At 40.8% G+C, this 26,803-nt stretch overlaps 1 protein-coding gene across 1 annotated transcript in view; it reads left to right on the top strand.

The window, feature by feature from the left end:
• The window catches only part of aox6 (aldehyde oxidase 6), a 70,045-nt gene that overhangs the window by 33,311 nt on the left and 9,931 nt on the right, over nucleotides 1–26,803 (top strand). The window contains exons 22-28 of the mRNA XM_088931199.1: nucleotides 1,264–1,397; nucleotides 5,888–5,975; nucleotides 8,483–8,569; nucleotides 9,209–9,400; nucleotides 13,299–13,526; nucleotides 14,254–14,349; nucleotides 18,657–18,785. Coding sequence (XP_088787325.1) covers nucleotides 1,264–1,397; nucleotides 5,888–5,975; nucleotides 8,483–8,569; nucleotides 9,209–9,400; nucleotides 13,299–13,526; nucleotides 14,254–14,349; nucleotides 18,657–18,785 — 954 coding nt within the window. The remainder of the gene's footprint in view (nucleotides 1–1,263; nucleotides 1,398–5,887; nucleotides 5,976–8,482; nucleotides 8,570–9,208; nucleotides 9,401–13,298; nucleotides 13,527–14,253; nucleotides 14,350–18,656; nucleotides 18,786–26,803) is intronic.

The following is a 26,803-nucleotide window of genomic DNA, read 5'->3' as shown; positions in this document are numbered from 1 at the left end:
CTAAAACACCTAGAGGACCCTAATGTCTATGCTCGGATGCTGTTTGTGGACTTTAGCTCTGCATTTAATACACTGCAGCCCCATCTACTGATAAGCAAGCTGAAGCAAATGTCCGTTAAATGTCCATTATAAGATGGTACCATTCATTTTCAGCAAATCGTACACAGTATGTCAGGGTCAACAAATCTCTTTCTGAGTCACGATCTATTAGCAACAGGTGCCCCTCAGGGCTGTGTGAGCTCTCGAGTTTCACACGTTATACAAATGATTGTACAAGCAGTAGTCATAGCAACTGATAGCATGTCCAAGCATTTTCAAATTCTCAGATGATACAGCTGGTCTTGGCTTAATGCATAGAGGTAGCAGTTCATCTGTATACATGTCAGAAATCCAAAGGTGTGACCACAATAGCCTAATTCTGAATGTTAAAAAAGAAGCAGAGCAGTTGGTGATCACTCACATGTAATAATCCACAATGAACTTATCACTCAGATTGATTCATATAAGTACTTAGGTGTACACATAGACAGTAACCTGTGCTGGACTATTCATGTTGAGAGTGTTTGCTCCAAGGTTCAGCAGCGCTTATATTTCCTGCGAAGACTAAGAGTGTTTGGGGTTCTACAGGAAGTAATGCTACTCTTTTACCATGCTGTAATTGAAAGTGTTATCAGATATGGTATTACAGTGTGGTTTGGTAATCTATCAATTCATTTAAAATTGCAAATTACCTGCCTCATCCAGACAGCTTTGAAGGTCATGGGAGTGAAACAGCACCCCTCCCTGCAGACAATCTTTGAAAAATCCATAATCAAACAGGCAGGAAAAATGATATCAGATCCTTCCCACATCCTCAACTCTGAATATCAACTTCTTCCTGCTGGCAAATGTTTTAGGGTTCCCAAATGTAAGGCAAACGGATACAAACATTCCTTTGTTCCGCTATCCATTAAAGCTGTCAACGCAAAGGTCAAGGGTAAACACAGTTTTGACTCTTACAACCCACTTGAGTGCAATATGTTTTTGTGAGGTGTTATAAATGTTACATGTTGTTATGTGTTATACTGTACATGTGCAATAGAGTGATGTGCAATGTTTTTTCTTATTTTTTGTAATGGAATATTGTGTAATGTTTTTCTTTTTTTCTTTTTTTTTGTTTGCATTCTATTTAAATGTACAGGAGTGCTGTGTGTCCATAGACAATATCCCCCCAGAGGACAATAAATCATCTTATCTTATCTTAGATCGTACATTCTTTTTCAGGAAGCAGTAGCTGAAACACTAGGAATCCCATCAAACCGGGTTACCTGTCATGTGAAAAGGCTGGGTGGTGCTTTTGGCGGGAAGGTAACGCGAACGTCGGTTATGGCATCCATCACTGCTGTAGCTGCTTGGAAGTAAGTGAAAACTGGAGCCAAAACAATTAGAGAGGGTTGAGGCTTGTGGTTTTCATCCTGCCACGCGAAGATTAAGCCTCCCAAAGCAAATTAAACCAATTTATCCTTTTATTACCATCACAGAAAGTGTGACGGTTCAGGAACGCCTTTTCCATTAGTAACCACAGGTAGCTCTAGTGTTCAGATCATGCAATCAGAGGATCTGTAGTGTATTTTAATTATTTATATGTGACATCACTTAACTTATTATACTTGTTTAATTCAACCCGAATAACTGCAATTTCTGCAATTTCCCTCACGGGATCAATAAAGTATCTATCTATCTAACATCTCACCTCCTGGTATCCTAGCTTATGTTGTGGGTCTGAATATTTTTCTTGATTATGTGTTCCCTCCATTCATGTTTCCCAAAAGAGAGACGGAAATCAGTTCATCCTTCAAAGTGATAGTGTGGTTGATGGGCATTTCAATATTTTTGTTAATTGTGTTACTGTAACATACAGTATGTATTCTCCTTATCCAGTTTGTTTATCATGTTGGGTAACCTCGATGGCCGTATTTGTCCCCTCATTTTTATACATAGACTTTCTGAAGGTGCAATTCTGTATATCTCGATACCTTCTGGGGTATAAACCCTTATAATGTCAAGCCTGTCCATATTACATCCCAGAAACCTCCAATTTTTCTCCTCCAGGTGGCATGCTAGCATTCAAATCACCCCATATGATGTCGAATCACCCTGATGGGGAAAATAATATAGGATTGCAGCAGTTTAATTAGCCACTGATCTTGGCTTCTTCACCATTCAACTTCTCTGTGCTGAGGGAGAAGCACTTATTATCTATTATGCCCATACCTCTTTTTACAAATATTCTTTTTATGAAAATTCAATACTACGAAGCATGTGAATTGTTACCCACATTTCGAATAACAGAAGTCAACTTTGAAACTGCGAAGAAGTGTAGAGAGTGACGAGGAAGGTGTCATATGACCAATTTCATATTGAGTGTACGCATTACATCCCACTGTCTAGTCTGAGTGAGAGCTAGCACAGAGCCTACAGAATGGCAGGAGAGATGTGTGATAGGTTCACCGCGTCTCACTTCGTGAGCTGTTCACTTTTGTGTACTTTTTGTGTAAGAAAATCTGTGGTTTAGACTTTATCATGTAGCCTAAAGGTGTTAAGAAAATGAAAAATGTGAGTGTGTGTAATTACACAAACATCAAATGAAGTGGTTACTGTACTGTACAGTACTTAGGAATAATTAATTACATCTAATTGGGTATTATATTATTCCCATTATTATTACTAAAAACACAAACCACAATATTAATGATAGTTATTCTTGTTTCTTTTCTCATTTCTGAGTGAAAATGTAAAAGTAGTGGTGAAATTTTTGGGGTCTGGAATGCATTGTTATTTTTCCCAATAAGAAATAATGGAACCAGGTTTTTCATTTGACAGATGTTCGCTACATATATGGGTTTCTGGAAACAAATTAAATTAGGAAAAAGAGGTACAGGTGTACTTACACAGGGAGGGGTTCCAGTGTTGTTCAGCTGCACCAAGGGGGTTTCCATGATGCTATGAAGCTCCTTCATCCTGTCTCCCTCAGGGTGACACAGATCAGGAACATCTTGCCTTCACCCTACATGTGTATTTTTCCAAGCGCATTTGGTTTCTCTTCCTACCCTCTTCTGAAAGCAGATTTGGAAAGCAGCACTCCTTCATATTCATTCATAAGCTCATGAAACACAAAGAGAAAACAGGCAGCAAGTTAGCCCCTGTCCGCTGACATCAACACTTCTTTCCTGGGCCCTACTCTTCCTCCAAGTCCTCCTGAGCTTTACCAGTGTTGTTCTGCAGGACTGGGCGCACCTGAGACCATTGTCTCCACCTAGGCCCCCATTTGCTTCTATTTTGAATCTGAAATACACGCAAAATGATCAGTGCTCAGTAGCACCTGGTAGGGGTTCCCCCCATCTAGATTCTAATCTCCCTTTCACTGGTTTCTTTACAGGTACACAGCCTGCTACCTAGGTACTCCAACTGACTTGGTTAGAATCTGCACTTGTTTTGTCTGTCTGATTCTGACACTCTTTAGCCTGCTGGTTTGCAGAATGCTTTTCATTAGCACCTGGAGATTATTAACTCTAAATCATGTCTTGTCAGTCCAGTTTTCCTGCTAGAAGTCACTTTAATACTCCAAAAGATGGCAGGTAGCATTATACTGTATGCCACTCTTTGCCAGTCTGATGCACTGCTTTGCTCAGCTGAGTAGTAACAGAACTCTGTGGGTAATACTTTTAATAATAATCATTGCTTACACTTATATAGCGCTTTTCTGGACACTCCACTGAAAGTGCTTTACAGGTAATGGGGACTCCCCTCCACCACCACCAATGTGCAGCATCCACCTGGATGATGCGACAGCAGCCATAGTGCGCCAGAACACTCACCACACACCAGCTATCAGTGGGGAGGAGAGCATAGAAGGGGATTATTAGGAGGCCATGATTGATAAAGGCCGATGGGAAATTTGGCCAGGACACCAGGGTTACACCCCTACTCTTTTCGAGAAACATCCTGGCCATTTTAATGGCCACAGAGAGTCAGGACCTCAGTTTAACATCTCATCCAAAGGACGGCGCCTGTTTACAGTATACACTGTAGTGTCCCCATCACTACACTGGGGCATTAGGACCCACATGAGCTGCAGGGTGAGCGCCCCTTGCTGGCCCCACTAACACCTCTTCCAGCAGCAACCTTAGTTTTTCCCAGGAGGTCTCCTATCCAGGTACTGACCAGGCTCATACCTGCTTAGCTTCAGTGGGTTGCCAGTTGTGAGTTACAGGGTGATATGGCTGCTGGCCACTTTTGTTTCACCCCTGGAAGCCCTATTGCTTCCTTTATTACTTTCCCTGTAAAGCGTGTCCCTTGATCTAAATCATTACCATATGGCACACCCCATCTAGGGGAAATACCTCAGCGGCGTAGAGCTTGGCTTTTAAGATTCTACCCATGCTGCTCTTGCAGCTTTAAGATCCCATATACAGGTATCTGCATAATCTTAATTTCAGATGTGTGTAGTTGTGTAGTGTTTTAATTCTTTTAATTATTTACAAGATGAAAATATGTGTCATCAAAGTTAAAATTTGTATACATCTTACCACATTTCATGTTGTCAGATGATGTGCATGATAAATTGAAAGGCTATTTGTAATCTTTCACTTGAATGTGGAACATTCAGTTGTTATTGTAATTAACTACGGGTTCATTCAGGAAAGAACACTAGACGGCATGGGCACACAAGCACCTTCCTTTTGTTTTTTACAAGTACCACTAAGGCATTTACACACACATTAGGGGATAAACGGAACAATACACAGGTTTAGGGTGGTAACTCTTTAACAGACTCTACACACTTAAATTATGAGACACTAAGCTACAGAGAACACTTTAACTAAGAGGTCTATTTACATAAGCAGGGTCATTTGCATGACCCCGGATTCCCCCCTGGCTACAACTCCCAGCCTGCTTTGCGGTACCCTCAGCGACTGGGTGCGCTTCATCCTCAACACCGGGTGAGGGTGCTACATTATTACATAAATTACAAGTGGCTGTAAAAAACACCAAAAGAGGACAACACTGTAATCTTTGTGAAAGATAAATTATCTCGTGTCTCACATTGTGCTGGAGGACAATAATTCTCTGAGAGATCATTTAGGTTTGGGTGGCAAAGAGGTTAGCATTGCTGTATTGTAGCACTGGGGTCCATGGTTCAATTCCTGGAGTGCTATCAGCATGGAGTTCGTATGTTCTCCCTGTGTTCGCACGGGGTTCCTCCATGTGCTCCGGTTTCCTCCCACAGTCCATACATATATTGGTAGGTAAACTGGGTTCGGGGAAAATTTGCTCTGTTGTGCGTATTAGCGCATTTATAATAATAATTGCTTACACTTATATAGCGCTTTTCTGGACACTCCACTCAAAGCACTTTACAGGTAATGGGGACTCCCATCCACCACCACCAATGTGCAGCCCCACCTGGATGATGCGACGGCAGCCATAGTGCGCCAGAACGCTCACCACACATCAGCTATTAGTGGGGAGGAGAGCAGAGTGATGAAGCCAGTTCATAGATGGGGATTATTAGGAGGCCAAGCACTATATAAGTGTAAGCAATTATTATTATTATTATTATTATTCACATATCATTTTCCTGATATCAGCACAACTGGATTGTCACCTTCTTGATCTAGGATTTAACTGCTCTTTGGTGTTTTAGCCACAATTACACCAGCGAGACCTATATAAACCTAATGTGGTTAACTAGATGCACAAGTCCTTAGCTCTATCTGATGTTGCTGTAGCTATCCAATTACATGGAAGCTGCTGTTACCTTTTATAACGTGTTAATCAATGGCATTTTTCACAGGCTTTGTTTTATGTTAGACTGTGCTGTTTAAAGTTATTCACTGCCTCTCAGGACAGATCGAGCTGTACGTTGTGTGCTGGAGCGAGGAGAAGACATGCTGATAACTGGAGGTCGCCATCCAGTCCTGGCAAAATACAAGGTTAGAGGGAGGCTTTTCATGTGAGAATGATAAATGGGTTGTAAAATCCACATGGATCACACTATCAGTGTTGGGTGATAAGTGCCTTGTGATTACTGTTTGTTATGGTAAGTTAGCAGGACTTAACTCGTGTGGGTTTCCACAGGTAACATGTTTGTGTATAAATCAGCCAAAAAAAAACGTATCACTCGCTAAAAACTTGTATCCCAATGTAACTACAGAAGTGTACAAAATGTCATTCTTGATTGAGGCAATCCTCCATTCATAGCAATATATGAATAAAGAGTTCCCTCCAGATTTATTCATAACCCGATAAAGTAGGAACAAAAAACAGAATATATCAGAATGAGTTACATATTGGATAATGTCTCAATTACAACTTCTAAATCTGTCACCTGTAATCATCATAGCACAGAGCAAAATAATATTTGACATAAATAATTGAATTCCTGAAAACAAGAGGGTCGCATTTATTTGCACCTCTAAGGACTCCTTTGAATATAATTCAACAAAAACAAAGCAACAATTACGTTCAGCTTTTTGGAAGTGCAGTGGAAGCCTCTGGAACTATGTTAAGGCCTCTGAAGGGTTTCTGTTTCCCCAGGCTGGAAGAGGAGGTAATACACAGAACACATTCAGTAGTATAATGCCTCATCATGGTTAAGGTCAGAGAGCTCTTTGAAGACTGCAGGCAAGTGTTCATTGACCTCCAGAACTTCTAGAACTTGGGTGAATGGCTGTAAATAGAATCCAAAAATGCTAAATTAATTGTAGTGAAATTATTAAGAAATTTCAGGCCGCTGGTGGCAGCCCAACAGGAATAGGAAGCAAGTGTTTCTTGCCACCACGAGCTGGAAACAACTGGTTAGGGAGGCAACCAAAGGCAACAGCTGGAGATCACTAATAATAATAATAAACTTTATTTTATATAGCGCCTTTAAAGGTGGCTTCTCAAAGCACTTTACAGGATGACAATAACAAATAAGAAGAGTATAACAATAAATAAGGAGAATACACAAGATAAGACACAATTACAATATATAGGGGAGACCGTGGATGGTGGTACTAAGAAGAGCAGAGGGGTGAAGAATGGAACCAGTTAAGTAAAGGCTATTCTGAAGAAGAGGGTTTTGAGTCTGGATTTGAAGGAGTTTAGAGAGGGTGAGCTTGGGGGCATAACAGGAGAAGGCCCTGTCACCCATACAATGTAGACAGGCTTGGGGGACAGTAAGGAGGGCAGAATTTGAAGAGCAGAGGTTGCAAGTGTGGAGTAGGGTGATAATAGTTCAGACAGGTACTGAGGTGCCAAGCCATGCAGAGCCTTGCACACTGGCATCTCCAGGATAGAAAGCATTAAACAATACCATTTATGAACGTGGGATTCATAGCTGGGTTGCAAGGAAGCAGCTTCTGCTGAGGGTGAAGCACAAGAAGAGGTGCATCAAAGTTGCCAAACCATCATTTGAATGACATTTGAAACAATGTTGTGTGGTCGGATTAAAACAAAATTGTGCTTTTGGGGCATGTTTATCAGTGTTATGTTTAGTGTAAAAAAAGATGAAGCTCATGTTAAGAAAATGTGAAATATCACGGGGGATCTGTTACAATTTGTTTTGCCGTTGTTTCACATCTATGTGTCCTGGAGCCCATGTGAAGGTAGAGAATTTAAGAACATGTACTGTGACATTTTGACCAGAGCCCTAGTTCTTTCTGCCAAGAGGCTCAAGCTCGGCTGAAAATGGACATTCTAATATGACAGTGATCCAAAGCATACATCCATATTGATGCAGGAATGACACAAAGTACAGATCCTCAACTGGCCATCTCAATCTCCAGACCAATTTTACATTTTCAGGATGGCAGTTGAAAAAAGGAAAACCGAGGGACTGAAGGGCTTAGAGCAATATTACGTATACAGTAGGAATGTTCATAATTGTTCCCTCTTAATATCCAGAACTAGTCAGTGTACATTCCTGCCAGAGGATGATTTACTGAATACTGATTAAAAGGGAGTAAATAAAGCAAAATAGCAAAAGAAAACATTATCAGAGAGCAAAACAGAGACGCACAGATAACAGATACAAATGTTGTTCTAATCACAGACACCACATGGTAACACAAATACATTATTGCAGCAAAACATACAGTAATGCCAAAGTCCTTCATTTCTAATTGTGAGATGTAGCAATAATCGGATCACTGTTTAACAGAGAACCATCAGAAATGCCAGTTTAGCTTTTTTCTTCTTAAGGAAAGAAGAACCGTGATGATTTCCAGCCATCCTTTCTCATCCTTTAGTTACCTCAGTTCACCAGTGTTTTGACATTGCAGAGAAACTGATCATAAAACTTGGCTGTGGCCCCAGCCTGTCTTTCCTTATCCAGCTGAGATTTATATTTCTCTCACAGTATAGATCAGTATCAGAATATCCTTTTGCAGTTCTGGCTCTAATATGTAGGCTGATTTTATTCTGTGTTCAAGGATTGATTGATTTTGTTTGCCTGTAGGTCGGCTTCATGAACAATGGGCAGATAATTGCAGCAGACGTTCATTATTACACCAATGCTGGTAATACAGGGGATGAGTCCATTTTGGTATGTTGGTATTTTTGTACTATTCCTTTTTTTAAGGTTCCATAGAGCTGTGTTTTTGATTCATACAATCATCTTGGTTGTTTGTAAATACTTGCCAGGGTTGGCACTTCTGGCTTAAATGCTTAGAACAGAGATCGGCAAAGCTGTTAGATTTATTTGATTTTTCTTGTGTAATAAACTGCTCAATATTCTGATTAATTCTGCCAATTCATTTATTTTATTCTGGATTTTAATATGCATGATTGTCTAAAATTTACTATTATAAATAACTCCTTTAACAGTGATATATGCTGTATGTATAGAATTGTGTAGTGATGTAAAAACATTTGCTACAAGGGTGTGAAATTAGAAAAACAACGGATTAAACCTTCAAATAAGCTGCATATTTCAATAAATTCAAAATGTAACTGAGAAAACTAAAGCATGACAAAAGGAGCAATACTTTCAGTTGTCATTCAGAGCTTTTTCTAAAACTTTTTATTAATAATAAAAAGTGCTATTGTTCTTATGCAGTAAAACCTTGTTTCAATATTTAAAGTGTGGACGTTTCAGTCAGGTCCTCCATAGACAGTACAGTCTTCCTCAAGGCACTGTTGAAGTTGTGTATTAAAATGAGGCCTCTAATTTTTGTGATCCAAGGTTATTGAAAAAATACTTCTACACATGGACAATTCCTACAACATCCCTAACCTGAGAGGGACATCCACAGCCTGCCACACCAACCTTCCTTCCAATACTGCCTTCAGGGGCTTCGGGGTGCCACAAAGCATGCTGGTCACCGAGAGCTGGATCAATGATGTGGCTGTCAGAGTAGGCTGCTCAGCTGAGAAGGTAGGTAAATGTCTCAGGCTCACTTTCAGATAGGTGTTCGGCTTGTGACTGAGAACTGGTACTGTATATATCGGTAGGTGTTTGAAAAAAACTGCGCTGTGCAAGTCGAGGAGCAACTTGATGCTAGGCAGGCCTCCGGGCGTCCGTCTTCCAATGCAGAGCCCTGAGCTTCAGAGCCACGAGGTTTAAATAATAAATAGGTAACAAGGGGCAGGTGAACGTAATAAGGAAAATAAAATACAAAAGGGTCTGAGCGCCCTCTAGAGGGCCATGAAATATTGATGAGGAACATAATAATATTCATTGTTTATAATGCCTCTGACACATCTTCAGGCTTTCACAATAAAACAAATGCAAGAATACGCACCTTAATACATTGAGCAGAACTAATAGCTTGTGTATAACAGTATGATTTCAGACAATATTTAAAATTGCTGACTGACTTGCATGATTATTACAGCCTGGGAGCCTCAGACAACAGAACAGAATGAAGTGTCCAAAGAGCGCAAAGGACACGTACATACGTTTATAGAGAGATAACTCTATTTGAGTTCACTGAATTAGTCAGATTCAAGTCCTTAAAGGTGAGCAGCAGGATTTTGAATATTATTCTGAAATTCACAAGGAGCTGTTGCAAGGAAGCTGAAATAGAAGTGTGGTGTGCTCATGCATTTTAGTTTTAGTGAAGACCAAAGCTGCTGAGTTCTGTAAATATTGCAATATATTTTTAACATCTTTGGACACATCCAGTAGAATCTCTTATTACAAAAATAAAGCCTGGAAAAGACAAACAGATTCATTAGCTTTTCTTTAACAGATTAGGGGAGAACAGGCATATCCACATTCAATAAGGTACACATCTAAAGATACCAACACCAACACAGTGAAGAATTCATTCCAGATTGTGGAAGGGAGCAAAAACACTGGAGTATATCATTACTTTGACACTTAACCTCATATCATCAAATGTGTTTGCTTCACCAGAAGACCTGGAAACAGACATTAAGACCTAGAATACCCAAGCAGCAGCTTCACATAGATCAGTGGTTCTCAAACTTTTTGGACCAAGTACTACCCCTAATCCAACCAAAGCATCCAAGTACCACTTACAAGTCATCATCTCATAGGAACCCCAGAAATTCTCAATGACCAACATGAGCGCGCGTGCACACATACATATCATAAATATTATAATAATAAACTTTATTTGATATAGCGCCTTTAAAGGTGGCTTCTCAAAGCGTTTTACAGAAAAAAAACAGTAACAACAACAAATAAAAATAATAAAAAAGCACCATTTCAGTGAGAGGGGTGAGCTTGTTTAGTCGAGCAAAGCAGATGTGAATTAATCTTTCGAGCCTTGATACACTTCACAACAGAGTCTAACAGATTTTAAATCGTCAGGCATTTTCTTGACGGCAAAGGTCTCGCGGTGGATGTTGCAATGCGTCCATTAATTTCTGGAGCAACCTCTCTAATTCGTGTAACTACACCGCTATGTCGGCTTGTCATTGCTCTAGCACCGTCTGTACAAACTCCGACACATTTTATCCAGTCGATGCCATTCTCTTCGATAAATTCATTCAGAAGCTGAAATATGTGCTTTCCTTTAGTTCCTGTTGGTAGCGGCTTACAGAACAGAAAGTCCTCATGGGACGTACCCTCAAACTCGTATCTAACGTAAACGAGCAAATTGGCCAAATCGACTATAGACTCATCTAATTGCAGTGAAAAACATCTGCTCATCTTAACATGCTCTATCAGCGTACTTTTGATATCATCCGCCATTTCAGTAATTCTCTGAGTGACTGTGTCTTTCAGAGGGGGCAGCAGGTCGAGCTGTTTAGCAGCTTTTTCTCCACACATAATATATGTCAGCTCTTTTGCCAACGGTAAATAAGGTTCTTCAGAAATAGTGTGGGGCTTACGTGCTTTAGCAATCCGCAAGCTTGCATTTTTCTGCGTTTCCGTTTTTATTTCCGTATTTATTTTAAGTTTTTATTTCATGCGCATGGGAACGAAACACAGAGACGCTCGGTGTATTTTCTCAAATTAACCTAGAACAGTTCTTTCTTATATTATTATTATAATATATATATCTTAAAATATTTTTTCTGTTATCTATCACGCTTTCCTGTGCTCACAAGATTAGCAGCGTTCGTAGCACGTATTTCTATGCATTCCTGTGTTTACAACATTGCCATTGTTCCAAAATCACGCACATTCTCCTACCTCCCTATTTGCTGGAGATAGCTTTTTTTTTAAGTACAATTGGTCACTTGCGTCCGTAGCACGCATTCCTATAGATTGGTATAGAATTACAGAGTATCTCTTGTGTCCACTGAAGTATTAGCACACACTGTATCATCGTACTTAGGTTGCGTATTCGACACGTATTAAAATAGAAACCCGTCCCGATTTTTCAGTGCACACAACAAAGTTCCAGAGTCATATGGCGTACCAGCTGGTGGCGCTCCGCATACCACTCCTGGTACGCGTACTACAGTTTGAGAACCACTGACATAGATAATGAAATTAAGCCATAAATCACGACAACATCATTTAATAATAATTATTATATGTAGCGCTTTTCTGGACAGTCCACTCAAAGGTAATGGGGACTCCCCTCCACCACCACCAATGTGCAGCCTCCACCTGGATGATGCGACAGCAGCCATAGTGCGCCAGTACACTCACCACACACCAGCTATCAGTGGGGAGGAGAACAAAGAGTTGAAGTCAACTCATAGATGGAGATTATTAGGAGACCATGATTGGTAAAGACCAATAGGAAATTTGGCCAGGGTAACACTCCTACTCTCTTCAAGAAACGCCCTGGGTTTTTTGATGACCACTGAGAGTCAGGACCTGGGTTTTACATCTCATCCGAAGGACGGCACCTTTTTACAGTATAGTGTCCCCATCACTATACTGGGGCATTAGGACTGGGGTATAGACTGCAGCATGAAAGACCCCTGCTGGCCCTATTAACATCTCTTCCAGAAGCAACCTTAGATTTTCCAAGGAGGTCTCTCATCCAGGTACTGACCAGGCTCACATCTGCTTAGCTTCAGTGAGTGGCCAGATGTGAGATGTGGGTTGCAGGGTGACATGGCTGCTGGCACATTTAGTGTCATTCACATGAAAAGAGAGTAGTGTGGTTGTTGGAAACTCTTTTTAGGAACTCTGCAAGTAAGATATGCATCTGAGACCTTGAGTCATCAACTTTATGTCGAGCTGAGATGGCTAACATTGCCCAAAGTGTAGAACTTCATAGAGCTCAGAATCTGAGTTAGACTTGAGAAAACACTCAAATATCAATAATATCGCTGTTTAAAAAAATGAAGCAGTTGAGATTGAGATACCCTCAGAGGCATCAGCAGCTGAAAATGGAAATGTTAGATATGGGCGATGACAGCTATGCTACTGTTTTTCAAGGCAATATCACAGAGAATGTACTGATCTTTTGTTTTTATACAATTAACATAGACTAAGGAGAACAAAGGTGACAGAACTGTTAGGTTATAGTTCTCATGATGTAGTATCATTTGAAGTATATTTCAAAACTGTGCAGGTAGAGATCAAAACAAATCCGTGTTAAAAACTAATGAATCTGTGTTAGGACTGTTGTTTGACACTTAATCGTTTGGCCAGAACTTAATTAACAAAGGTAAACTATACAATTGCTTTGATTACTCAGTCTGGACTGAAAGTCAGCAAACATCAGTTACACACTTTATCTAGATTCTTAGAGACACATCTGTTGTCACCTATAGCTATAATAATTTGCAAAAGGTATTTTAGTAAACTAACGTTGCCCAGCCTTGATTGTGTGTCCTGACACAATCTTGTGAGCAGCTACGTTAGGAAGTTACCGAAAATGTTTCTGCCTCCCTAGATTCGTGAGATAAATATGTACAGGGGCACATCCTGCACTCACTACAAGCTAGAGTTTGATCCTCACAATCTGTGGAGGTGCTGGAATGAATGCCTGGAAAAATCCGCTTTCAACAACAGGCGAATTGCCATCAACAAGTTCAACAAACAAAACCGCTGGAAAAAAAGAGGAATCGCCATCGTTCCCATTAAGTATGGTATCGCATTTGCTGAAAGCTTCCTGAACCAGGTAGAGATTTTAGAATTTTCTGTCTTTTTAAAAATCACATTGTGGTTTTCACATTTACTCGCGCCTGTCCTCAGTTTGATGTATTTGGAGCACATCATTGTCAAGTAAAGTACTGTACAGTATATACTGTAGGTGCAAAAGGGAAACATGCTGCAGTTCATATTCTGTTAGAATATGGCTTTCATTTTCTCCACACATATGTATGGACCTTAAGACATTTCCCCATTAAAATTAGTGAAGGCAGTCATTTTGCCTGTATCTGTAAGACCTTATGATCTTAAGCAATCTTGCAGAATTTTCAGAAATAACTCAAAACCATCATTGAACCTGCTTAAATGTTTTAGAAAAGTGATACAGTAAAAATGCACCTTAGACCATGTAAAATAGTAACACTTTAAGAACCATTGTAAAACCAGTATATAATGGCAGTATCCTTAAATTCATAATATGTGGAGGGCTGCCTATAGAGACAGTATTAAAGTATTTTGCATCCTGAGCAAATTAGGCAGAAAATGTTGGTTATTGTTAAAAAAGATGCCAGTATAATTTATTGGTTTATTAGTGACACAGGTGGGATGTCCAGTAGAGTTCTCCATTTGATTTGGGAGACATTTATTTTCATCATGCTACATCATTTTACTGTAGTATCTTCTGTATTTGTTAACTTGCAACTCGGATATTGGATGTTCTGATATATGTATACTCACTGGTTGTTTCTCGCACTAAGGCGGCTGCTCTGGTCCATATTTATAAAGATGGGTCTGTGCTGGTGAGTCATGGAGGAACTGAAATGGGCCAGGGCATTCACACCAAGATGCAACAGGTAACTTGTATGTCATATAATGGGGTGAACTGTGCCACCCACAAATTAAAGCAATTATGTGATTCTCGGTGAGCAAAACAAAAATTCAACTGTGCTTGCCTTTACATTTCTAGGTGCTGTCTTGATTTATGAGGTACAAGATTGTAAGAGTAAAGTTTTTAATTCATCACTTCATGGGGTGTTTTCCTGATTTGATTTGCTTCTGAATTGCTGTATTGTGTGATGGCAGTATCATATTTAAAAAGTAGTATACTGTTATCTGAATCACAGACTTCAGAAGTGTAATATTTGGTTTTTGTCTTCTGAAACATTCAAAAATTACTGTAATTCTTGACTACAGGTAACACAATTCCCAATACTGTTTTCTAAAGGTTTTGGTTCGTGCTCTCTGAAGCTCTCTAATAAGTAGACTTTCTTTGAAAAATAAAGATATACCATCTGTGCATCCCTTTTTCTAACCATTTTTATACAGTACAATACCCAGCAAGCAATGGGCTCAAGGCAGGATAAAGTCTGGATGGGAAGCCAGTGCGTTACAGGGCATTTACACACACACACACACACACACACACACACACACACACACACACACACACACCCACACCCACCAGAGCTGATTATCCCGGAAGGCAGTTAACCTACCAGTATGTCTTTGGACTGTAGTAGGAAACCAGTGTATAAGCTTCATACAGTATATAAATTAATATATCTTCTTTATTTTATTTGGAGATGGTTATTGACCAGCAATACTCTTCAGGAAAAACTATGAAAATATTTAATTGCATTCCACAGTAATCTATTAATGCTGAACAAGTTTATGTTTTTGGCTCATTTAAGTACAATCTTTTGTCACAGTAGTCAGGATTTGATTATGCTAGGTGTGGTCACTTTATTTATGAGAGTGGAATCTTAAACAGGCTTCACTAAATATCCTGACAAATGTGGTTCAGAGGTTGAATGAACGCCCATTCATCTTCTAACCGTTTTATTCAATATAGTGTTGTGGGTGAGCCTGAGCCTTTTCTGGCAAGCAACAGGCGCACAGAGACACAAATACACTCACAAATAGGCCAATTCACCTACTAGTATGTCTTTGGAGCACCCACAAGAAACCCATGTCAAGCAAAGGGAGAACATACAAACTCAACACAGGTAGCACTTGGATAAACATCCATCCATTTTCTAACCGTTTCTTCCAATTCAAGCTCACGGGGGAGCCAGAGCCTATCCCAGCAATCAGCGGGCACACTGTCACGAAGCGTACATTCAGGACCCTATGCAGACAACAAGATCCGAGGGGAAGTGAAGAAAACACGGGGAAAAAGGCATGCAGGGGCTGGAAGGAAAACAGGGGGCGTGTCCATGGTGCGCTGGTGTTCGGGGGAGGTGTGGCCGAGGCAAACAGTTCAAAGGAGTCTGAGGCAAATCCATGAGAGGCAATAGTCCAAGACCGGGTGATCCATTCTGACAAAGACGAATAAAGTTAAAAGCCGGAGCGGGATCCGGCAGAGGGTCGGGGGAATAAAAAGGGGGTAATGGGACCAGACGCTCCCTGATCCCGGACCCAGATGGTCAGGACGCCGTTGTGAAGTCTATGCCATCAAGTCGCTCCTGCACTCACAGATAGGCGGGATTCCGGGCGTCCATCTTCCAAAGCTGAGCCCCGATAGGCAGGAACGTCTGGCTTATATAGCACGGGGGGCTGGAACCGGAGGCAGGTGCGGGAGATGAGTATAAAACAAGGAAGGGCTGGAGCATCCTTAAGAGGAGGGGTTTACGATTGTGACAATGGGACGCCAATCCATCACAGGGCAGACAGGCAGACAGACAGATACAAACACGCACACAATCACACAATTCTCCCAGGAGCCGATTAACCTACCAGTATGTTTTTGGACTGTCAGAGGAAACCGTGGCACCTGGAGGAAAGCCACACAAACCCAGGGAGAACATACTAACTCCACACAGATGGTAGTCCAGATTTGAACTTGAACCCAGAACCCCAGCACTGTAGGGAGGCAATGCTAACAACTGCAATTTATTCTCCTTTTATTCAGAAAGTTGTTTTATAAGCTGTCTGTATTGAAAAACAGAAAACTAGAAAAGAGGAGCCAGAGAAGAGAAATGTCTTTCTTCTTTCCCATTTTTTATCACAACCCTATAATCAAGTTCAAGTTTATTGTCATTACACTCATATACATGGTATATGGTATAACGAAATGCTATTTAGCTAGCTCTTGGACATAAGTAGTCCAAAGAAAAAAAAACCAACAACAACAATACAATTGTGTAACAAAGAAAGACAGAGACAACAGGCAGTGTGCAAAAAACAACAACAGACGATGTGCAAAAACAGTAACAGGCAATGTGCAAAAAAACAACAACAGGCAATGTGCAAAAAACAACAACAGGCAATGTGCAAAACAACAAAAAGGTAACAGGTTATGTGCAAAAATATGCATCAACAGAAAGAAATAAAGGGATAGAAATTATGGGGAGTGAGCTTTTGACATGTATGGTAGAGGTAGATTTTCAATGTGTGTTTGGGTTTTTGGTAAGAAAGAAGGCACTGTGAGGTTCAGATCATAGGTGAGAGGTGAGGTGAGAGTGAGAGAGGCTGGGAGTTTAACAGTTTGATAGTGCGGGGGTAAAAACTGTCTCTGAGTCTGGTAGTCCGGGCCCGAATGCTCCAGTACCGTTTTCCAGATGGTAGCAGATCATAAAGTCTGTAGCTGGGGTGTGTGGGTCTTTGATGATGCTTAGAGCTTTCTTCAAGCACCGTCTGTCATAAATGTCCTGGATAGATGGGAGGGCAACCCCAGTGATGGACTGGGCAGTTTTCACCACCCGCTGTAGGGCTTTGCGGTCAGCAGCACTGCAGTTGCCATACTACACTGTGATGCAGCCTGTCAGTTTGCTTTCTGTAGTGCATCTGTAAAAGTTAGTGAGGATCTGGGGACATATCTTAGCCTTCTTCAATCGTCTTAGGAAGTACAGGCGCTGTTGCGCTTTCTTGATCAGACAGGTGGTGTTGAGAGACCATGTGAGGTCCTCGGTGATATGGACGCCAAGGAATTTAAAGTTACTGACCCTTTCCACTTCAGTCCCGTTGATGTGGATAGGGGCATGTCTTGTTTGCAGTTTCCTGAAATCAACGATCAGCTCCTTGGTTTTGCTGACGTTGAGGGTGAGGTTGTTGTCATCACACCACGTTGTAAGGAGATTGACCTCCTCCCTGTAGGCCCTCTCATCATTGTGATCAGACCTACAACTGTGGTGTCATCGGCAAACTTGATGATGGAGTTGGTGTTGTGTTTGGCCTTACAGTCGTGGGTATAGAGGGAGTAGAGCAATGGACTAAGCACACACCCCTTGGGGGACCCCAGTGTTTAGAGTTAGTGTGCCGGAGGTGTGGTTTCCAAGCCTGACAGCCTGAGGTCTGCCTGTCAGAAAGTCCCGAATCCAGTTGCAGAGGGTGGTGTTGAGACCCAGTGCACTGAGTTTCTTGACTAGTTTCTCTGGGATGATAGTGTTAAAAGCTGAGCTTAAGTCGATGAATAGTAGTCTTGTATATGTGTTCTTTTTGTCCAGATGGGATAGGGCCGTGTGTGTGGCAATGGAGATTGCGTCATCTGTGGATCTGTTGGACCGGTAGGCAAACTGGTACGGGTCCACTGTGTTTGGGATGGTGTCCTTAATGTGCTTCATGACCAGCCTCTCGAAGCACTTCATGATGACAGGTGTTAGTGCCACCGGTCGGTAGTCATTAAGACATGTCACTGTGGTTTTCTTTGGTATTGGGATGATGGTGGTTGTCTTGAAGCAGGTGGGGACTACGGCTTGGGCCAGAGACATGTTGAAAATGTCTGTGAATACACCCGCCAGTTGATTGGCGCAGGCTCTGAGGACGCGACTGGGTATGCCGTCGGGTCCTGCAGCCTTGCGTGTGTTCACTTTTAGCAGAGATCTCCTCACCTCATCTGTATGTGTAATTGTTGTTTTGATAACATACAAGTATTTTATTTTACAGTATTTTCACAGAGAACTTAGTTCTTCCCTAGTAAATGGTGGGAAGAATATTGTGAAACATACACAGACCTTTTCATTTAGTGGGTTAGGTAAATGGCTTGTTACCTTGAGGATAAGCTCTAGCTTTGCCCCTGGTACACTGTTATTTAACCTCATTAACCTATTTAACCTCTTTGAGAGGTTTTAGACCAGAGAACCTGCTTATTGTGAATGTTCATCTTCTAGTTTCTTGAAATCTTTAACAATTTGGTACAACATAAGACTGTCTTGTTCCAAAGGTGGCAAGCCGAGAGCTGAGAATCCCAGCTTCATTCATTCACATCAGTGAGACCAGCACCAACACCGTGCCCAACACCTGCCCTTCTGCTGCATCGTTTGGCACAGATGCCAATGGAATGGCTGTGAAGGTGAGATCTGGGATGTCTCTGGGAATGTCAGGTCTGATAAGGTTATTTCATTGAACCTTACAAAGAGCAAGGGGGGAGTTACAACAAAAGACTGCATTGGTTATGTAGTACAGAGAACTGCAGGATTAAAATGCTCCTATGCTCTGATATACAAACGCGGCACAGCAGCAATCGCATAATGGTGCAGACACAGGAACCTGCATTTGTGATTGACTGGTCTGGTGCATCACATAGATGGTTGTGCAGAAGCTCTATTAACACTCCACAGAATGGTTTCAGCATAAATGGAATATAAATCTCTGAGCATTCTTTGATTGCCTTTTTTTCAAGTTGATATTATATTCACGTCTGACTATATTCCTTTTGATCTTGGCATGTATTTTTGTGTGCACAGATGCATTGCAGAACCTTTTGTAGAGCAAATGTCATTTGTTTAATGATGGCCTGCCAAATATGTATAGAAATAGAATGCATTCAATTCATCCAGCAATAGCATATATGGCTATTTGTACAGTTCGGATGACATCAGTTTTGCTAACCAGAGGGTCATGGGGTATCTTTCCAGCTGTTGCAGGTGGTGGTGTATGGTGGTACATATTTCTTTTGGAAAAATATTATTTTGTACGTTGTTAGCTTATTTATTATTTTTAGCTTATTTGTTTGTCATGTAAAACTAAATGTAAAAACCCTAATCACAGATTTTGTTGTAGCTGTAAATTTGGCTAGCAGCTGTATCACTGTGCACCTCACACTTGGCAACCCACTGAAGCTCAGCAGGTGTGAGCCTGGTCAGTACCTGGATGGGAAAAACTAAGGTTCCTGCTGGAAGAGGTGTTAGTGGGCCCAGTAGGGGGCGCTCCCCCTAGTAACTTCATTATTACAGTGCATCGCATCCAAAGGACAACACATTTTTTGTAGTATACTTTCCTTATTACTATACTGGGATATAAAGACCCACACAGACCACAGGATGAGCACGCCCTACTGGACCCACTAACACCTCTTCCAGCAGTATCAGTTGTTATACAGATGCAGCCATTCAAAGTGCGCGTTACAGACATGTACCGCAGGTGGCGTCGCGCAGCGTGACGCAAGATGACGCGTGGCACCGCAGTACGTGATTGGTTGACCGACAGGGGCACTCGTGGTCCGTTGGTCTGTCGTAGAAAGACGTACAGTAAACGTCTTTGCTGTGCCCGTTGTAGATATTGAATTTTACCACTGAAGGGAAATCTTAGTAGCTGAGCATAAAAAGAATAGGAGCATACTGTAACACGTGTGAAGGCCATAAACGATATTAATTTTGGAACATAAACATACAGTATATACAGTAGCTGGTCTTGGTACTTTAAAGAAAAAAATACACACCAGTATTCCATTTCTCCCTAAACATTTTAAGCTTCGAAGTCTTTAACTAACGTGATACCGGAGTCAACAAGCATACTTTTAGAATTTGATTAATAGGGAATAGAATATGGAATCGCGTATCTAAAGAATTTAATAACGATATGATTATATTCGTGTACTGCGACAGGGCTGTGTAGGGCTGTTTCGCCTCCCTGTTCATGCGTGTTGTCCTGTAGCCTACTGGTCTACGTGCCTGGCTAACAACTAGCAGGTTGTGTGTTCAAATCCAGCTGGTGCTGGACTTTTCTTTTAACAAACATTTCTTCGAAAAAATAGAATAGCGATATCATGGACAATCATCTGACTTTTATATTTCAAAATATCGCAACATGATCGATTCTAAGTCATTTTTGATAACAATGAATAGTCACCTTCTTCCCTTCTGACAACGTTCCCTGCTTCTGTTTCCTGCTTCTATTGTGTGTGTGTGTGTGCAACAGAGTAAATTTTTATAGGAGAAATGGAGGCTGGACAGTATGCGTTACAATATAAACATTTATATTGATTTAAATCGTGTTCTGATTTAAATCGCAAACGCGTGTTTAATTATATGTGTTTTTTAATCATAATCAGGCTAATGCAACATAAGTCGATACAGTATCTTTGTCTTCTAGGTATCTTAATAAACTTTCAGCATAGCTTTCTACCCGTTTAGATTTATATTTCTTGGGATTTTGGGATCAAACGTGGAAGGATTAGATTGTAATACGTTTTAGAAAAGTGTAATCTATACCTGCCCAGACTGTACGCCTTCCTAAACTAGTGTCCTGCCCTTCCCCGCGCACCCCAGCCGGGCGCTCTTCGGCCTGTGCCCGGGACGAATGTATATTTTGATATTTACACCCGGCGCGGCACCGAGGGAGCGTCTGCATTTATAACTTAGTTTTTAAAATTAGTCAAGCAATATGAAGCATCTCCTTTTACTTTTAAGTCCCTTAAATACATTGAGCACAGCTTTCTCACCACTTAAGATTACTTTTTTGGTATCATCCTTACACAAAGCAGAAACTTTCCGATGACATACGGTACAAGTGGAAAGATTACAGATTTTAATCGTCTTTAATTTTGTTACGTTATACGTTTTAGGAACGTTTCATCTAAACAAACACCACAAAACTATTCTCGATTGTATTTCTGAATGTTATGTTACACCTGCAGTAGTTCACTGCTTTAAATACATCGAATTAAGAATGTTAGGTGTAGCACTTTAGATCTTTTTTTCTGAACCAGTGAAAATCTGATCATGTTCCTCTATAACAATAATAAAAAACTTTATTTTACATATCACCTTTAAAAGTGGCATCTCAAAGCAATACAGTAGATCGAAAAACAGTTAAAAGGGACCAAAGTAAATACCAGACAAACGCAAACGCGTTTTTAATAAAATGCTTTTATTCATTCAGCAGGGAGTGAGAGGGACATCCAGCAGGGAGAGACACACACACCGGTTTCCATTGACAAAATTGTTTTTTTTTCAATTCCTCTTGTCTAACTGGAATGTTTTGTTTTTGGACGGACTGTTAGACTAGAGGAAAAGAGCGCCTCCTCGTACGAAGCATTTCGTTGATCCGATCACGAATTCTTTTCCAGTCGCACGAAGTAAGGGTTGAGAATCTCCGATTCACCATGCGACTAATGGTTTCCCGGAGATTGCAAGGCAAGGCACTTTTGCCTCTGGACCCATCGAAATTTACAGACGTGGTCCACCCCCAGTAAATTTCAAAAGTCACAAGATTTCGAAACACGAGGGCGGCATAGCGGTCGGCTCTTGCTTTCCCGTCTATGCCGATGCACTGCAAGTACAACCCCCCCTCCATCTCCTGAGTGATGGGTAGCAGTTGGATATCTGGGAGAATTATTCGTCCCACTGGCGTCTGTGAATTCCGCTCTGTGAACGGTGCTTCCTGGGGGGAGATAGACGGCGGGGACAGCATCAACAAATTCCTGCGCGGTGGTGAGTGGAGAGGCCGGGATGGAGTGTCCTGAGGCGGTGTGTGCTCTGTGGGGGGCAGAGCTTCTGCCAGGCATTGCAACCTGCGCGGCGGGGAGAGGCACTTATCAGGAGACAGCTGCTCAACTGTTTGACTGCTGGAACATACTGTCTCCTTCCTCTGCATTTTCAGGAGTGTCTCTAGCCTCCCAATCCTCCCCAGTAATGCATCGTGCTGCTCCCGCTGCTGCCGAAATGTCTCCACACAGATGCTGCTTCTACATGTTGGCACCCTGGCCAGTGGCCGAGAGCAGAGACCCACGGCCTGTGGCAAAATAACAAAATTCATGTAAGAAATAAAGTCACACAGTAGTATTCATCAGTCGCGGAACAGACGTCAAAATAAACTTTTCTTTTTTTCCGTCTTACCGCTTTCTTTTTTACTGTCCTGGTGGTAGATTTCGAAGATCGTTTCGCCCGTGCGGTGTTTTCTTGAAGAACAGGCTACGAAGAAATAATTATAATTGAATTTAAAATTCAAAACGGCAATAATACCTTGTAATATGCGCTGTAACTGAATCGCGTATTTCAGATGAAGTCTGCTGTATTTGCTTACCCTTCGCTCTTTGGAAGCTGGGGCGGCAGAAGCACCCCGTCTCTTCCCGTAAAAGGTCTTGGTCTCCATACTGTACTGTGGTCGCTGTAGTGCAGGTTCGCAGTTTTTTTTGTGATGGGAGCTCACCCAATCCTTTGGTGTATTTATGCTATATTCACGTGTACGGCTAGAATGTGTTCATTGTCTTCCAATGAAAGGCGGGTGCCTTTTGCCGAAGTCGGGAGACATTAGAGGCTTGCCACACCCGGACTGTTAAACCAACGCATTAGCACGTCAAAGCCCATCGAGGACCCGGGCGCAATAATTGTTTTGTCCCTTGATTTACTGATCTGCATTAATTATGGAAATCGAGTTCCTGCTCTGTGCGGACGACCTGGTCCTGCTGTCGCCCACAGAACAGAGGCTGCGCCAGAACCTGGCACTGCTGGAGCAGCACTGTCAGACCTGGGCGCTGACAGTCAAACTGAACAAAACCAGAGTTATGGTTTTCCAGAAAAAAAGCCAGACCTCAGGGACACAGGTACAAATTCACACTTAACAACACATTAACACCTAACAACGGGAGCAGGGACGAATTAGGCCAGTACCCACTATTGTTAAACATACAGAAAAGGATATTAAAGTATTGAATATTAGTATTGGCTTTAGTATTAGCCATACAGAACATTAAAGTGCCCCTTTTCCATTCAGCGGGTGCCTGAGCCGCTGTGTCCTATCTTCTGACAGTCGCCGTTGTGAATGTCTGTAGAGTGTATCTTATTTTTAGTACTATATTTTTGTATTATATTCCCTATTAATCAAACTCAAAGAGTATGTACTGTATCGGCTTGTCAGTCGGGTCTTTTTTCTCTATTTGTATTGTCGTTCACACCTCGCACGACTTTAAAAGCTAGCAAGACAGGTTTCGATTCACATTAGCTGGCGAGCCTTGTTAACAAAAAAACTAATAATAGTGCAACATGCCACTGTTTGTTCATGAACAAAGTTATCCTGAGATTTCCTTAGATACGCGATTAAAAAATAAATAAATAAAAATTTGAATCCCCGGCAGAACACATTCCATAAGAATCAGCGCTTTTACAGTATATATCGCCTTTAAAGGTGGCTTCTCAAAACGCTTTACAGGATAAAGACAACAAGAACAGCAACAACAACAATATTGTATTTCATTGCACTTTGAAAACCAAGTAATAACTTAACTATATGTGCAAACGTTTCATATGTTGCTGTTGTAAACAGCAACATATGCTGTTCACAACTCTCCCCTCTCTCCCTCAAGTCAATTCAATTCAAGGTGTTTTATTTGCATGACAGATGGGCACAATTAGTGTTGGGAATGTATATTTCGATATTTACACCTGGCGCGGCACCGAGGGAGCGTCTGCATTTATAACTTAGTTTTTAAAACTAGTCAAGCAATATGAAGCATCTCCTTTTACTTTTAAGTCCCTTAAATACATTGAGCACAGCTTTCTCACCACTTAAGATTACTTTTTTGGTATCATCCTTACACAAAGTAGAAACTTTCCGATGACATACGGTACAAGTGGAAAGATTACAGATTTTAATCGTCTTTAATTTTGTTACGTTATACGTTTTAGGAACGTTTCATCTAAACAAACACCACAAAACTATTCTCGATTGTATTTCTGAATGTTATGTTACACCTACAGTAGTTCACTGCTTTAAATACATCGAATTAAGAATGTTAGGTGTAGCACTTTAGATCTGTTTTTCTGAACCAGGGAAAATCTGATCATGTTTCTCTATAACAATAATAAAAACCTTTATTTTACATATCACCTTTAAAAGTGGTAGTACCTTTTTTAGTACTATATTTTTGTATTATATTCCCTATTAATCAAACTCCAAGAGTATGTATCGGCTTGTCAGTCGGGTCTTTTTTCTCTATTTGTATTGTCGTTTACACCTCGCACGACTTTAAAAGCTAGCAAGACAGGTTTCGATTCACATTAGCTGGCGAGCCTTGTTAACAAAAAAACTAATAATAGTGTAACATGCCACTGTTTGTTCATGAACAAAGTTATCCTGAGATTTCCTTAGATACGCGATTAAAAAATAAATAAATAAACATTTGAATCCCCGGCGGAACACATTCCATAAGAATCAGCGCTTTTACAGTATATATCGCCTTTAAAGGTGGCTTCTCGAAACGCTTTACAGGATAAAGACAACAAGAACAGCAACAACAACAATATTGTATTTCATTGCACTTTGAAAACCAAGTAATAACTTAACTATATGTGCAAACGTTTCATATGTTGCTGTTCACAACTCTCCCCTCTCTCCCTCAATTCAATTCAATTCAAGGTGTTTTAGTTGCATGACAGATGGGCACAATTAGTGTTGGGAATGTATATTTCGATATTTACACCCGGCGCGGCACCGAGGGAGCGTCTGCATTTATAACTTAGTTTTTTAAAATTAGTCAAGCAATATGAAGCATCTCCTTTTACTTTTAAGTCCCTTAAATACATTGAGCACAGCTTTCTCACCACTTAAGATTACTTTTTTGGTATCATCCTTACACAAAGCAGAAACTTTCCGATGACATACGGTACAAGTGGAAAGATTACAGATTTTAATCGTCTTTAATTTTGTTACGTTATACGTTTTAGGAACGTTTCATCTAAACAAACACCACAAAACTATTCTCGATTGTATTTCTGAATGTTATGTTACACCTGCAGTAGTTCACTGTTTTAAATACATCGAATTAAGAATGTTAGGTGTAGCACTTTAGATCTTTTTTTCTGAACCAGGGAAAATCTGATCATGTTTCTCTATAACAATAATAAAAACCTTTATTTTACATATCACCTTTAAAAGTGGTAGTACCTTTTTTAGTACTATATTTTTGTATTAAATTCCCTATTAATCAAACTCTAAGAGTATGTATCGGCTTCTCAGTCAGGTCTTTTTTCTCTATTTGAAATACTGAGATTTCCTTAGATACGCGATTAAAAAATAAACGTTTCATATGTTGCTGTTGTGAATGCCTGTGGAGTGTCTCCTATTAAGCTCTAAATTGCATTTTGAGCGCGGTTTTTGACTTTTTTTAAATTGCATTTTGGGCGCGGACAGCACATACAAGGGTTAATGAACTGCGCCAAGAAATTTAAAATAGTATTCTTTAGGTGTGAGGGTAGGAGTGGACCGCAGCAGGCATAATCAGCAAACCAGGAAAACAAAGAACAGGACAGGTGAGATGTGTATCCAGAAAGCGAGTGATCAGAAAAAGGAAATGGTGTTACGCCCAGGTTTTCGACCCAATTGTTTTAACTTGCTAATGCATCAGACACATTTCCTGGCGTATTGTGTTTTAAATAAAATAGGAGTGTCTTTCCCTGGCATTAGCTCATCGGTATGGTGTAAGGTTTATCTGTACCATACCATACAGTATATAGGTACAGAATTCAAGCTGCACCACTGTATCGCTTTGGTAAGGAGACGGACAATGGCCAAAATCACGAAGACTCTCTCACACCAAATAATGAAGATGAAAAGAAACGGGAAGTCAACACGGGACATTGTACAGCAGTTGGCTTCGATGGACATCTTCGTTTCTGAAAGCACAGTGAGACGGCATTATAAAGGGGAGAGGAGGCAAAGAGAATCTAAACCGAGGACGATTCAAAGGTAAATAAATTTCTAAAAATACCTTTCTTGCATGTAAATACAACTATGCACATTATTTTTAAAACTAACTGCTGATCTCTTTTTTTCAAGTCCTATTGTGCGAGCTATCGACAAACTGACTGATGAAAATGATGAGCTACCGGCGATGCAAGTCCAAAGACGGCTATGGGCTGACCTCGGTGCGAATATTAGCCCGACATCGATAAGAAGAGTACGCAGGAGGCTTGGATGGAGATACAGAAAAACCAACACATGCCCCATGATAAGGCTAAAAAACAAAGAGGAAAGACTCAAGCAAGCTCTCCAATGGATTGAACAGGGGGAGGCATTTCAGGATGTACTTTTTACCGACGAAACAACAGTGGCTCTGGAACAGTTTTCAACAATGGCATTTTGTAAAAAGGG

The sequence above is a fragment of the Atractosteus spatula genome, chromosome 13 (genome assembly GCF_055471065.1).
Source record: "Atractosteus spatula isolate fAtrSpa1 chromosome 13, fAtrSpa1.hap1, whole genome shotgun sequence".
NCBI lineage: Eukaryota > Metazoa > Chordata > Actinopteri > Semionotiformes > Lepisosteidae > Atractosteus > Atractosteus spatula.
Note: the sequence above shows the minus strand (reverse complement) of the source record. Positions and strands in the feature narration are given on the sequence as shown.